The 12,393-nt window shown below is 40.4% G+C and overlaps 1 protein-coding gene across 1 annotated transcript; it reads right to left on the bottom strand.

Moving 5' to 3' along the window:
- Positions 1-3,033: 3,033 nt before the first annotated feature.
- Positions 3,034-4,162, bottom strand: LOC132301549 (uncharacterized). Its single transcript, XM_059798792.1, has 2 exons — positions 3,825-4,162; positions 3,034-3,676 (listed from the first exon to the last, which is right to left on the bottom strand). The coding sequence occupies exons 1-2, from the start codon at positions 4,160-4,162 to the stop codon at positions 3,034-3,036; spliced, it is 981 nt and encodes a 326-aa protein (XP_059654775.1).
- Positions 4,163-12,393: the final 8,231 nt, after the last annotated feature.

Below are 12,393 nucleotides of genomic sequence, written 5' to 3'. Positions count from 1 at the left end.
GGCCAGGAATGGAGATTTAGTATTGGCTCCCCTCGTACTCTCTCATCTATACAGAGGTCTGAATGACCTCCTTACCTCCAAATTTTCAAGGTTCCAGGGCCCTTTCTGGTTGTTCCAAATGTGGCTTAAGGTGTATTTCCAAGACAGAACTTCTTCTCTTGCCATGCAAACTGGACAAACCCTTTTATGTTATCCCTTAGCTACAACAACCCCTTTTCCTTTCAGCTTTGCTGAAAACTTTGAGTATTTTTACAACCAATGTGAAGTGGGAGATGACAAATTCTTCGACCCTTTTACTTTCCTTGGTCGCATGCCATCATGGCTAGTCCCTTTTCTAGGGGTTTCCACCAAAAAGCATTCTGGAGAGTGGAAAAATATCTGGGAGAGTTTTCTACTTGCTCGAGATCTTCATTACAATACTGCCAACCTTACTATCAGGAACAACTTTTATGGTGTGGAATTCTATAGTCCAGCTCAACTAGCTAGGCAAATGGGATTCACCCAACTCATTCCCTTACCACCATACAAATCTCAAAACAGATACTTTGACCAAAGAGTGAGAATTACAGATGTTGCCAAATTTACAGCAATTGATAAAGCTTATGAAGTGGAAAGGTCAGCTTTCAACTTTCAAGGACATACTAGCAAGCCTCAATCTTCTAATGAAATTTACCGTATGGTGGACGACCTACATTTCCTCCACTCAGACAAAAAATCATAAGGCCATTTGTGACAGTATTTTAGCCTCCTTCAAACCCTTATCTCCAGGTAATATGTATTTTTAAATGAGCATTGCCTTCCTTCTTTTCTGTTTCCTTTCCCTATACTAAAGATTTAACTTAAAAATTCCTCAGATGGAGAAGAAGAAATTCTAAAGGAAAGTGATGAAGAAGAAAGCGACGAGAAGAACACTGTTTTGCCCACCAAAATTGAAGGTATGGCCAAAAGTGGTAATATGAGTCATGAACTTATCTCTTCCAGTAACGAAGAAGAAGAAGAAAAAGTTGAAGAAGAGGAAGAAGAAGATGCCTTGTAGAAGGCAAAAGGGAAAGAAAAAATATCTCAGGTATTTCCAACAAAACCATACTTAAATTTTCCAACTTTAGATTTTCCTAATATCTCCTTTTGTAGGGACTGGTCATTGTAAAGAAAGAGTTTCAACCCCAGTTCTCTTCCTCTGATGAAGATTCCTCCAATGACGATGGTATTTCCAAAGGGTAAACCCAAACTCAGTATTTTGTCAAAAAAACCACCAAGTGTAGTCCCACTGGAAAAGTTACTAGGAAGGCAAAAAGGAAAATTGACTTGGAAAAGGCCGAGGAGTTCAAACAACCAAAAGACTCTCTAAAAATAAAAAAGTTAAAACCAACCAAAGAAATTGTTTTGGTAAGTCTCATTTGTTATCTTCTTCATCATTTTAAATTTCTAAAATATCCATAATCCTTTTTATACTCATCTTGTAGGGTTCTTCCAAGATCCAGTCAGATGTGCAAGTTGCTCCTGGAGAAGACTTAAACCTTCAAGCCTTTATTATGGAAAGTTTGGTAGACCAAAGTGGAAAATCTTTGCCCATTCTAACTCCCACTATTGGAACATCCATTCCTTCCAGCACTGGTGGAACGTCTACTGACCCTCCTCCTTCCATCCCAAAGGCAAGTCTTCACACTTTTAAACTTCGCCTCCTTTCTTATTTCTTATGTAATAAACAAAACCTTTCTTTCCTTCAGGCTACTCCATCTTTGTCCACATCAACCTCTTTCATAATGCATAGAGGAGCTCTTCTAGCATTGGCCGATCTATACAAAGTGATCAAAGCCACTCAATCTTCAAGCACCTCAACTTTGACTGCCAACGTGCCTGTACTTTCAGATACCTTAGAAGACCCTCTTAGTGCAGCCAAAAGAAAATTGTTGTCCTACCTTGCTTATGATGTGGAAAAAATTGTGACTTTCCATCAAGATTTGGCTGGTACTATAGTTACCCTGAAGAAACACCCTGGATTTCCTGATTACATTCAGACTGCTTTGACCAAACTACAACATCAACTTCAATTTCTTGTTTCCCATGTGAATTCCAGTTCTTCCTCCATCTCAGAATATGAGAGAAAAGCTAGACTTAGGGATAAAGCCTTTGAAAGTTTTCATCTTACTTTAGCACCCTATCCGGAGATTAAGACACGAGCTGAGGAACTTGCAACTAAGAGAAACACCTTGACTGAAGAGCTAAACAAAATTCAGAAAGAACTAGAACAAGTGGACGCGATGAGCTGGAACTGGATCAAACTACTAGTGCTATTCTTGCTAAATCTGAGCCTCATAGAAAAGAATGGGAAATTCTAGTAAACAAACTTCCCCAACTTGAAGAGACGAAAAACAAAGCACTGGCTACTCTGGAAGAAGCAAGAAAAATTTGGATTGTACTTGGAAATGTTCTTCTTGCCATTTGATGGGGTTTTCTCATGATGTTTGAAGTGGTTACTATGTAGGGAATAAGTAGACTCCTCCTAGAATCTTTTGTATGGCTAGCTCTTAGAGTTAGCGGCCATTTTTGAAATGTGTAATGGAATTATGGATCTAATGAAGATAGAGGTTATTTCTCAACTCTTTTTGGTTTTGTGCCTTTACATAGAAAATCATTGAAAACTGGAAACAAACCTTTTCCATATATTAACAATGATACTGTCACCAAGTGACTTTCCAAAACAAAGGAATTTAGAAGAAATAAAAGATAGGAAACAACATGTATATACAACAATGTCAATCATTTTCCAAGATATTTAAAACCTAGACCATGAGATGCAGCTCCTTTCTCAACGAAAAAAAGAAACTCCATACTTGGAAAATTGTCTTGGAAATGTTTAACTGAAAAAATTCTCCAAGGCCCTAGCCAATGTACCCTTTCAAGTACTTAGCTTTTCTTCTTTAAGGGATTCCCCTCGTACATTCTGACTTAGCTATATAAATGGCCAAAGTATGGCCATTGAGATTCCTTTCCAACTTTCCAGCTTACTTGGAAAAGAGGGTACCAGCCAGACTATGTGGCTGGTTGAATGATTGTGGATGTCCAACTTTCATAAATGGAAGGATGATACTCTTTCAAGTACACACCATTCATAGGATGCTTGTGGGATTCTCCATCTATATCCATTAATCTATAAGCCCCTTTTCCAAGGACTCGTTCTACCAAGTAAGGACCCTTCCAATTTGGGGTCCACTTTCCATATTCCTTATCTTTGACTCCCGGTGGAAATCTGACTTGCCATACCAGGTCTCCTTCAACAAATGTTTTTGCTTTAACCTTCTTGTTGTACGCCCGCATGACTTTATTCTTTTGACCAATAATATGGTCCAAGGCATTAAGACAGACTTCATTGAGGTCTTGAAATTCCACCAACATGGCATGGTTGTAGTCGGCCGGAGTAAGCTTGTTTTGGAAAGCCTCTCTTGCAGATCTTATGGTCATTTTCATTGGAAGAACGGCATCATGTCCATATGTGAGCATATATGGTGTGATGCCAGTACTTGATCTTTTTGAATTTCTATAAGCCCAAAGAGCCTCAAAAAGTAAGTGATGCCATTCCCTCGGATGATTCTCAATCATCTTTTTAAGGATATTGAGAATTACTTTATTGGAAGCCTCAGCCTGTCCATTTGATTGAGCAAAATATGGAGTAGAACTGATCACTTAGATGCCACACTCAGCACAATAATCAAGAACTTTATTTCCAACAAAGAAAAGTCCTCTGTCAGTGGTGATAGTCTTTGGAATTCCAAACCTATGAATAATGTGCTTCCTGATAAAATCAATCACCGTTGGCTGCTCACAGGTCTTTAATGGAATAGCCTTTACCCACTTTGTAAAAATAGTCCGTTGCTACCACAATATGAGTATGTCCATCTATAGATGGCGGTGTTAACTTTCCAATAAAGTCCAAAGCCCATCCTCTGAATAACCATATTTTTACTACTGGCTGCATGTTAATAGCTGGAACTCTTTGGACCGGGCCATGTTCCAGACATTCAGTACAAGTCTTTGCAAACTCTATGCAATCCTTTAGTATACCCTTCCAATAGTAACCATACTTTCTCAAAAGCCACCTCATTTTGATCCCAGCTTGATGTGCTCCGCATATTCCAAGGTGTGATTCTGCTATCACTCTCATGGACTCACTATTGCCAAGACATCTTAGCAAAAACCCATCTTCTTTACTTTTCCTGTATAGATCTCCATCAATCAAGATATAATAAGGTGCCAAAAGCTGAATTCTTTTGTCCACGTTGGTACTAGGCTCCTGTAAGAAATGGATGACTGGTGTTCTCTAATCTTCCAAGTCTAAGCCATCTATATCAACATTGAAAATCTCCCATGTTTTCTTGGCAGGCTTGACCCTTTCTGGCTCATCAGCTTGGAAATGACCTATCATCTCATACTGTGACTCTATAGAAGGAAGAGTCCTTCTTTTGATTGTAATCAAAGTTTCTTCTACACCCGGTGGAACCTTCACTCTGGAAGCTAGCTGTGCTAAATCATCAGCCTCCATATTCAAATATCTTGGCTAATCTTTGAGTTGGAAGTCATCAAACTGGCAAAGTAATTCCAAGGCCAAAGAATGGAAAGGCCTCAAATGCCAATTAAGACACCTAAATTCTTTAGAAAGTTGGCTGAGTATCAAATTTGAATCTCCAATAATCTGGACCTTCTCAACTTTTAGCTCCAATAGGATTTCCAGCCCAATAATTAGCGCTTCATATTCAGCTTGGTTATTTATACACTTGAAATCCAAGAAGAAAGAAAATGTGGTTTTTCTCCCCTATGGTGAAATGATGACTATTCTAACTCCTCCTCCATCATGAGTGCTTGATCTATCAAGCATGAAAGTCTAAGGTGTATAATCAAGGTAGAGATTATCCACCTCGTCACATCATTCTGAATCAATCTTGGTGGAAGGATGGTCTGTTAGAAATTCTGCCACCGCCCTTCCTTTGATTGCCTTTTGTGGAATATACTTGAAGGAAAACTCCATTAAGGCCAATGACCACTTTCCAATACGTCCAGTGATCAAAGGCCTTGAAATCATATACTTAATCAAATCTATTTGAGAAATGATATACACAGCCACTAGCAACATATAGGTTCTTAACTTCATAGCGGCATAGTATAAGGAAAGGCACAACTTTTCAATGGAAGTATACCTATATTTCACTGGAGTGAGCACCCTACTTAGATAATAGATGGCTTGCTCCTTTCCCTACTCATTATTTTGGGCTAGAAGAGTTCCAATGGATTCGTCAGCGGCCAATAAGTATAATCTTAAAGGTCGCTTCTTGATTAGAGGCATCTTCACTGGAGGGTTGGTCAGGTAGCTTTTCAGACCTTCAAAGGTTTGCTGGTGCTGTTCCGTCCACTTAAACTCCTCAGCACCTTTCAATTTCAACAATGGGGAGAAAACATGAGTCTGTCCAGCATGGTTGGCAATGAATCTCCTCAAATATCCAACATGGCCAAGAAACCTTTGTAGTTCTTTCTTAGTGGCCGGTGGCTTTGCTTCAATAATTGCCTTTGCTTTATTTTGGTCTACTTCAATACCTCTTTGGTGGACTAGAAAACCTAAGAAATTTCTAGTTGAAACCCCAAAGGCACACTTCAAAGGATTCATCTTCAACTTGTGCTACCTCATTCTTTCAAAAGCCATCTTTAAATTATAGAGATGTTGAGCCTTGGCTGAGGATTTGATGACTACATCATCAATGTAGACTTCCAAGAAATGGCCAATCATGTCATGGAAAATGGCATTCATGGCCTTTTGATATGTTGCTCCGGCATTCTTCAACCCAAATGGCATGACAACCCATTCAAAGGTTCCAATGGATCCTAGACATCTGAAAGCCGTCTTGGTAATGTCTTCTTCCGCAATATAAATCTAGTTGTATTTGGAATGCCCATCTATGAATGAAAGAATTTCATTCTTGGCACCAGAATCTACTAATTGGTCAGTAAAAGGCATGGGGTATTCATCTTTTAGAGTTGCAAGATTGATATTCCGGAAATCCACACATACCTTTAGCTTGCCATTTTTCTTTATAACTGGAACTATATTGGAAATCCAATCAACATACCTGGTGGTTCTTATAAAACCAGCCTTGTGTAGCCTTTCTATCTCTTCTTTGACCTTTAGAACGACTTCTTGGGACATTCTTCTTGGAGGCTGCTTGGAGGCTTAAAACCTTCCTTAATTGGCAACTTATGCTCTACCAGCTCTCTGGAAAGTCCTGGGATTTCCTCATATGTCCATGCAAAGCAATCTTTGTATTCTTCAAGTAAGGAAATCAATTCTTCTCTAAAGGTCAGTTCCAAAAGCTTACTGATGTAGGTAGGCCGAGGGTTCTGTTCTGTTCCAAGATTAACTTCTAAAAGTGGATCATGTACTTTGGCCTTGAGATCGTCTAACTTCGTTGGCGTAGCCTTCAAGTCCGTTAGCTGGATAACATCCAACTTGTCTTCAGTATCTTCCATAATCTCCAAAACATTGGTTGAAAATGAAATACCAGCAACAACAGCCCTTTCCAGCCGTAATTTGGCTAGATATACTTTCAACCTGGCAAGGCAACAGTTAACCGCCTGGCCAAGTATTCTATTTTCTTTAGGTTTCTCTTCCATAAAAACTTTTATTTGAAATGTAGTGCTGAACACTGGCCTTGGGTAGAATTGTTGGCCTTGGTGTTTCTTGGAAAAGCTCCCTTACATCTTCCGTAAGAGTCCTTCTCATGGTAGCCTTCCTTGGATGGCCCTTGGTATCCTTTCCAATAAATCAGATTGGAACGAAGTCTTCACTATACAACTCAGCATCTGCATGGTAAACCCTTGCCACAAATGGCCGGCTATCAGCTTCCACCACTTTTACCTCTTCTCCATCCCAAAATATTAGCATTTGATGGAGCGAAGATGGAATGCAAAAATTTGGGTGAATCCATTCACGGCCTAAGAGCAAATTATAGGCTGCTGTAGACTCAATAACAAAGAAGGCTGTGATGGAAGTTCTATCTCCTACCGTTAACTCCAATAGTAGGATTCCTTGCGTTTTCACTATTCCTCCAGTGAATCCACTAATGGATACATCAGTTGGAATGATATCTTTAGGAGACTTTCCACGCATGCGTATAACATTGACTGGAACAACATTCAATACTGAACCATTGTCCACCAGAACTCTTGCCAAGGGCCTTCCTTCCACTAGCACCTTGATGTATAAAGGTTTGAGCGGCTGAGTCATGCCATATGGTGGCTTTTCCAACACAATTTTCTTTGGCCTCGTGGGGCTGTTCTCTTCAATCACAACCCCCTTTAATTTCTAGAGATGCTCAGCTTCATCTTCAAAGACCTCCTCTATATGAATACCATTATTTGGTTCTATAATGGTTGGCTTAGAACTAGACTGTCCAAGACTTTCCATGGGAGGACTTGTATCTACTACATCTCCTTCCATTGAATTGGGCTGATTTGGCTGAGGCTCAAAAAATAAAGGAAGAACCACTACCATATTACAAGTAAATTCACCTGGAAGGCTCCCAAAATAGATTTTCTTGCTGCTACTGGAACTGTTGAGAATTTCCAAATCTGTTTTATCTTTTGTAGGAGGATTGTTTGTAGTCAAGGAATTTCCAACCTCTGAATCAAGATCTAGTAAATCATCAGGATCTCTCTCTTTTTCCCTAGCTGGAAGTTCTAATGAGTCTGAAGGCTTAGTAGTCTTCTTTGGCCAGTTGGACCAGCCATGGTCTTTCTCCCATAACCTTCTTCTATCAGCCCTCTTCCTTTGCTGCCTTCGCTTTTGTGTGCGAGTCATATAAGAGTCATCATGAATGGGAAACTTGGGATGATCAAGCCTTCTCCATCCCTCATCTTGTGAGGTTGGAGGTCTAACTATTCTTGGTCAGAAATGCTCACTCTCCCTTCTAACCCATACTTCCGAGGCTATTTTTGGCTTGGAATGCCTGTCACCTTTAGAACCTCTGTCTTGCCATTTACCACTTTCAAACTTTCTACGAGGATAAGAACATGGCTGATAGGAAATTCTATTCCTTTCCAAACTCTTTGGAAGGATTTCTGATTTCCTCTCTACTGCCTTTCTTCCTGGATGAACCCGGCTTTCCTTCTTTAGAATGGTTACAGAAACTGTGTTTTCCACCTTTTGGAAAGTCAGCCGATCATAGACCTTCCTTTTTTGGCCTCAGTCATCGTTGGACAGCCTCTCCTTTGAAACATCTCTATGACAACCATCATTCTGAATTTTACATTTGGGGCAACAACCTTTCTGGATTAAGGCTAATTGAGCCTCACGGAGTTGCTTTTCTAACTCGGCCACCGTTTTCTCCAAGGATACTGCAGCTTCAGGTCTTTCAAGTTTTCCACTAGCTCTTGAATCTGCCAAGTCCACTTTCTTCTTAGGGTGTTCCGCAGCAAGGGAAGTAACGTTCGTGGCAACAACCTTGGGGAAAGGATTTTCATCAACACCATGACTTCTATTTTTTCTGGAAACTTCAACCTGCCATCTTCAATCGCCTTTTGCACTATGTTATGAAAAATCACACAATTATGAGTGGAATGCCTCCATGAATTGTGAAATTTGCAATACTCTTTCTCGGCCATTTTTGAGGCGGATGGCATCTTGTGGCCTATTGTAAAAATCGATTGCTTGTCAACCATGAGCAAATCAAAAATTTGCTCGACTTTAGAGATGTTAAAAGAATAACTCTTGGAAGGGTCTTCTCCTTTCGACTTGGAACCAAAAGCGGCCTGCAAGTTGGCCGTGGCTGACTTTGGTTTTGTCAAGGCCTCACAAGTATAGGCCTTCTTTATGTTGAGCTCAGCTACATTTACTTCAAACTCCCCTTCAGTTTCAGTGGTATACACCTCATAATTAGGATCACGATAGTAAGTACCCTTGGAAGAGCTCTTCCGATCTTGTTCCTCACGAAGGAGCTCTCATACTTAGCCACTCTGCCGGCCAAGTCAAATAAGTTATGAAATTGTACACCTTCAAACTTCTTGCGAAGTTCAAATTCTAGGCCGTTCATAGCCATCTTCACATATTCTTCTGGCAAAGACAAATTACATTTGAACTTGGCCCACCTGAATCAGGAAAGGAAGCTCATCACAGACTTTCCCGGTAGTTGATGTAGTCTAGAAAGGTCTGCCATGGACACTTCAAGCTCAGCTCTATAGAACTGAGTATGGAATAAATCCTTAAATTGTTGCCAACTTTGAAAAGAGTTAGCTGGCAAGTTGGAATACCACCTGAAAGCATATCCAGTCAGTGTGTTTGGAAATAAGCGTACTTTCAGCCATGGATTGGCTGCTGCTTCTCCACATTGGACAGTAAATCGACTGATATGTTCCAAGGTAGACTGTTCGCCCTCTTCATTGAACGTTGCAAACTCTGAAATTATGAAATTCCTTAGAAATTCAACTTCATCAATGAACTCTAGATAGGACTTTCTGTAAGTTGGCCTTCCAGCCCTTCGAGTTAGGCTAAATTCCTGTTGAAGGAATTCTGCAAATTGGCCTCTATCAAGTGCCATAGGTTGTGGAGGGTTGTTGTCTGGCCAACCTTGAGGTTGATTAGCCACTTGATGCCCCCCATCCGCCATAGGTGGTGGGTTGGCATTAGCATAGTTGTTACTGCCACGATTCCTTCCTCCTTGGTCAAGAAGTGGCTCCGTTGGATAAGGTTGCTCCCCAATCGCCATTGGAATGACCATAGGTGGTGGCCTTGGAGGAGCAGGTGCGGCTGGCTGAATGTTCATAGGTGAAACGTTCTATTGTGCTTGAGGGATGTGGCATGGCCATGGTTGGCCAGGCTGATCATGCCAAGTCTGCTGTGGAAATACCACAGGTAGAGGATTCTAAACTTGCTGAATAGTTGGCATGGGCGCAGCTTGTGGAACAGTCATCTGTGCCACTAGAGTAGTCACAGGTGTAATTGGAATATAACTCTGTGCCATTGGAAGGGACTGCACCTGCTGCTGAGTTGGAGGGAATGTCCCTATATGTTGTTGAGAGGAACTCCCTTCAACAAATGTGGCCGGCCTACTAGATTGGAAGGCCGACTGTTGAGACCCTTCAGATTGGTTTGGCCAAGAGGCCAATCATTGGTTTAAGATTGCAAGGGTTCGTTCCAACATGGACTCAAACCTCCGAGAGATTTGGTCCACCATTTCTACTAAATTCCGCTCTTGAGAAATAACAGCTTTAGATTGGTCTTGAGCAACTCTGGCTAAGTCTTGAACGACCTTAGCTTAGTCTTGGGCAAACCTATCTTGCTGCATTGCCATCATGTAGATGTTGTCCATGATGGGTCCATTTGCCATTATTTGAGCAAATTTTTTCCACCATATCATTTTCATCAGGTGCGAATCGTGAACTTTCCACTGGAATTTCACTGACTTACATCTCTTCTAGTTTGGCAGGGTCTTGGACAGACTTGCCTTGCCTTCTTCCACCGGCCATTGAACAATCTGTCTGAATGTCCCGCCGGGCATGCTAATATGTTCGGCTGGGGAAAAAGCGCTAGTTCCACTTTCCAGGTGAGTGGAAAGTAGGAGTGGATGTCGGGCATACCAGGAACTGCTATTGTTCCAGAGTGGATATCCGAACAACTATCCAGTACGAAATTGCAAGGATCAGGCGATTGAATGAAGGACTGGAATTACCACCTTCAAGGGTTCTTTTTGACTTGAAAAAGGACTTTCGGACTGAACTATGGCTAGTAGAAAGGAAAGCTATATTGAAAGTGTAGGACTTTAAAGTAAAGTGCTGGAAAGTAGGAATAATAAGTGCATGACTTGAATTAAACATATTGAAAGTGCATTACATGAATGTAAAGATACATAAATGTAAAGTAATTGAAATACTGTTGGTTGTGTGTGTTGAATAGGGTTTGCAACTTTAACTGTTCTATTTATAAAGCCCTTCCATGCATGTAAACTAATGTGTGGCAGCCTTGGTAGCTTCCATTTGGCCAAATTCTAGACTGCCAAGTGGCCCACGTTCTTTTAGCGGTTGTAACCTCTTCTTCCTATCTCCTTTTTCCTCTATCGTAGACTCTTCCTTCTTCAGACATGATTTAGACCACTTTCTTCAACAACTGCTTTGGTTAGTAGTAGTTTTCTTGAGAAATTCCACCACTCTCAACCGACGCTTCCTTGTTTGGCCAAGTGTCCCACGATCTCAAGTAGTGTTCCTCTTCTGCAAAGTCTTTCTTTATGGCGTTGTGGTCTCTAACTTTTAGTAACCTCCTCATCGTGAATAATATTTCAAATATATATATATATATATATATATATAATATAGTTGCCTACGTCTCTTAAACTTTAATAACTTCCATTCTGAGACTTTCCTCCTGAACTTTAGAATTCATGGCGCCATAAACTCCTGAATTTAAGCACCTTCTTCCCTCAGCACCCACGACTTCAGCAATTCTTTCCTTTCATGGGTTATGTCTGATATATATAAATATATATACATAGATATATCCATAACTACAGACTATACCCCACGTCCCTTTTACTTTTATAAACCACGTTCCCATGATTTTGGTAACTTCCATTTTGAGAATTTCCTTCTAGGTTTAGAGTTCATGGGCCATGACCTCCTATATTTTAGGACTGTTTCATCGTGGGATTATATCCACCCCACTTCCTTTCCTTTCATAGACCACGATTTCCTGGATTCTAGGCTGAACCCTCCATATGAACTTCGTGGTGTCGTAGTTGTGGTGCACTTCCTTCATTCTAGCAACCCCTCCTCAACCTTGCCTCATTAGACTTCAAGGCATCATGGACTCACGATAATCACTCCATCGTGGGCTAAATATATATATATTTCTATATATATATATATATATATATATATATATATATATATATATAGAAATAAATTGAATTCCCACGGCATGCTGAATTTTAGCAACAGAGGTTGACCTGGCTTGGGCAGTTGCTGATGTCTCCTAAAAATAAGGACACGACATGCTGAATTTTAGCAACAGAGGTTGACCTGGCTTGGGCAGTTGCTGATGTCTCCTAAAAATAAGGAGAAAATCTTGCCTCCACGTCCCCTTTACGAGACTTTGTCAACTTTAATTTAAATGGAAAATACCCATTTAATTGGTATCCTACAGGAATAAGAACTTCTAATAAATTCATCTTTAACAAAATTAATCCACCATGGCAAGTGTAATGAAGCTCACCATGTGTTGAGAACCAATTGGTTGGTAATTGCATGAGGTTGCATGTATGGTAGTCTTTCCATGAAATAATCCCTTTTCCAAATAAGAATATGTGGACCCTTACTTTAAAGATGGTAAGTCCTATTACCTCTTTCCTTTTAAAATAGAAA

The sequence above is a fragment of the Cornus florida genome, unplaced genomic scaffold, assembly GCF_030987335.1.
Source record: "Cornus florida cultivar Cherokee Brave unplaced genomic scaffold, ASM3098733v1 CherokeeBrave_3.0.0_Hap2_Chr03, whole genome shotgun sequence".
Taxonomy (NCBI): domain Eukaryota; kingdom Viridiplantae; phylum Streptophyta; class Magnoliopsida; order Cornales; family Cornaceae; genus Cornus; species Cornus florida.
Note: the sequence above shows the minus strand (reverse complement) of the source record. Positions and strands in the feature narration are given on the sequence as shown.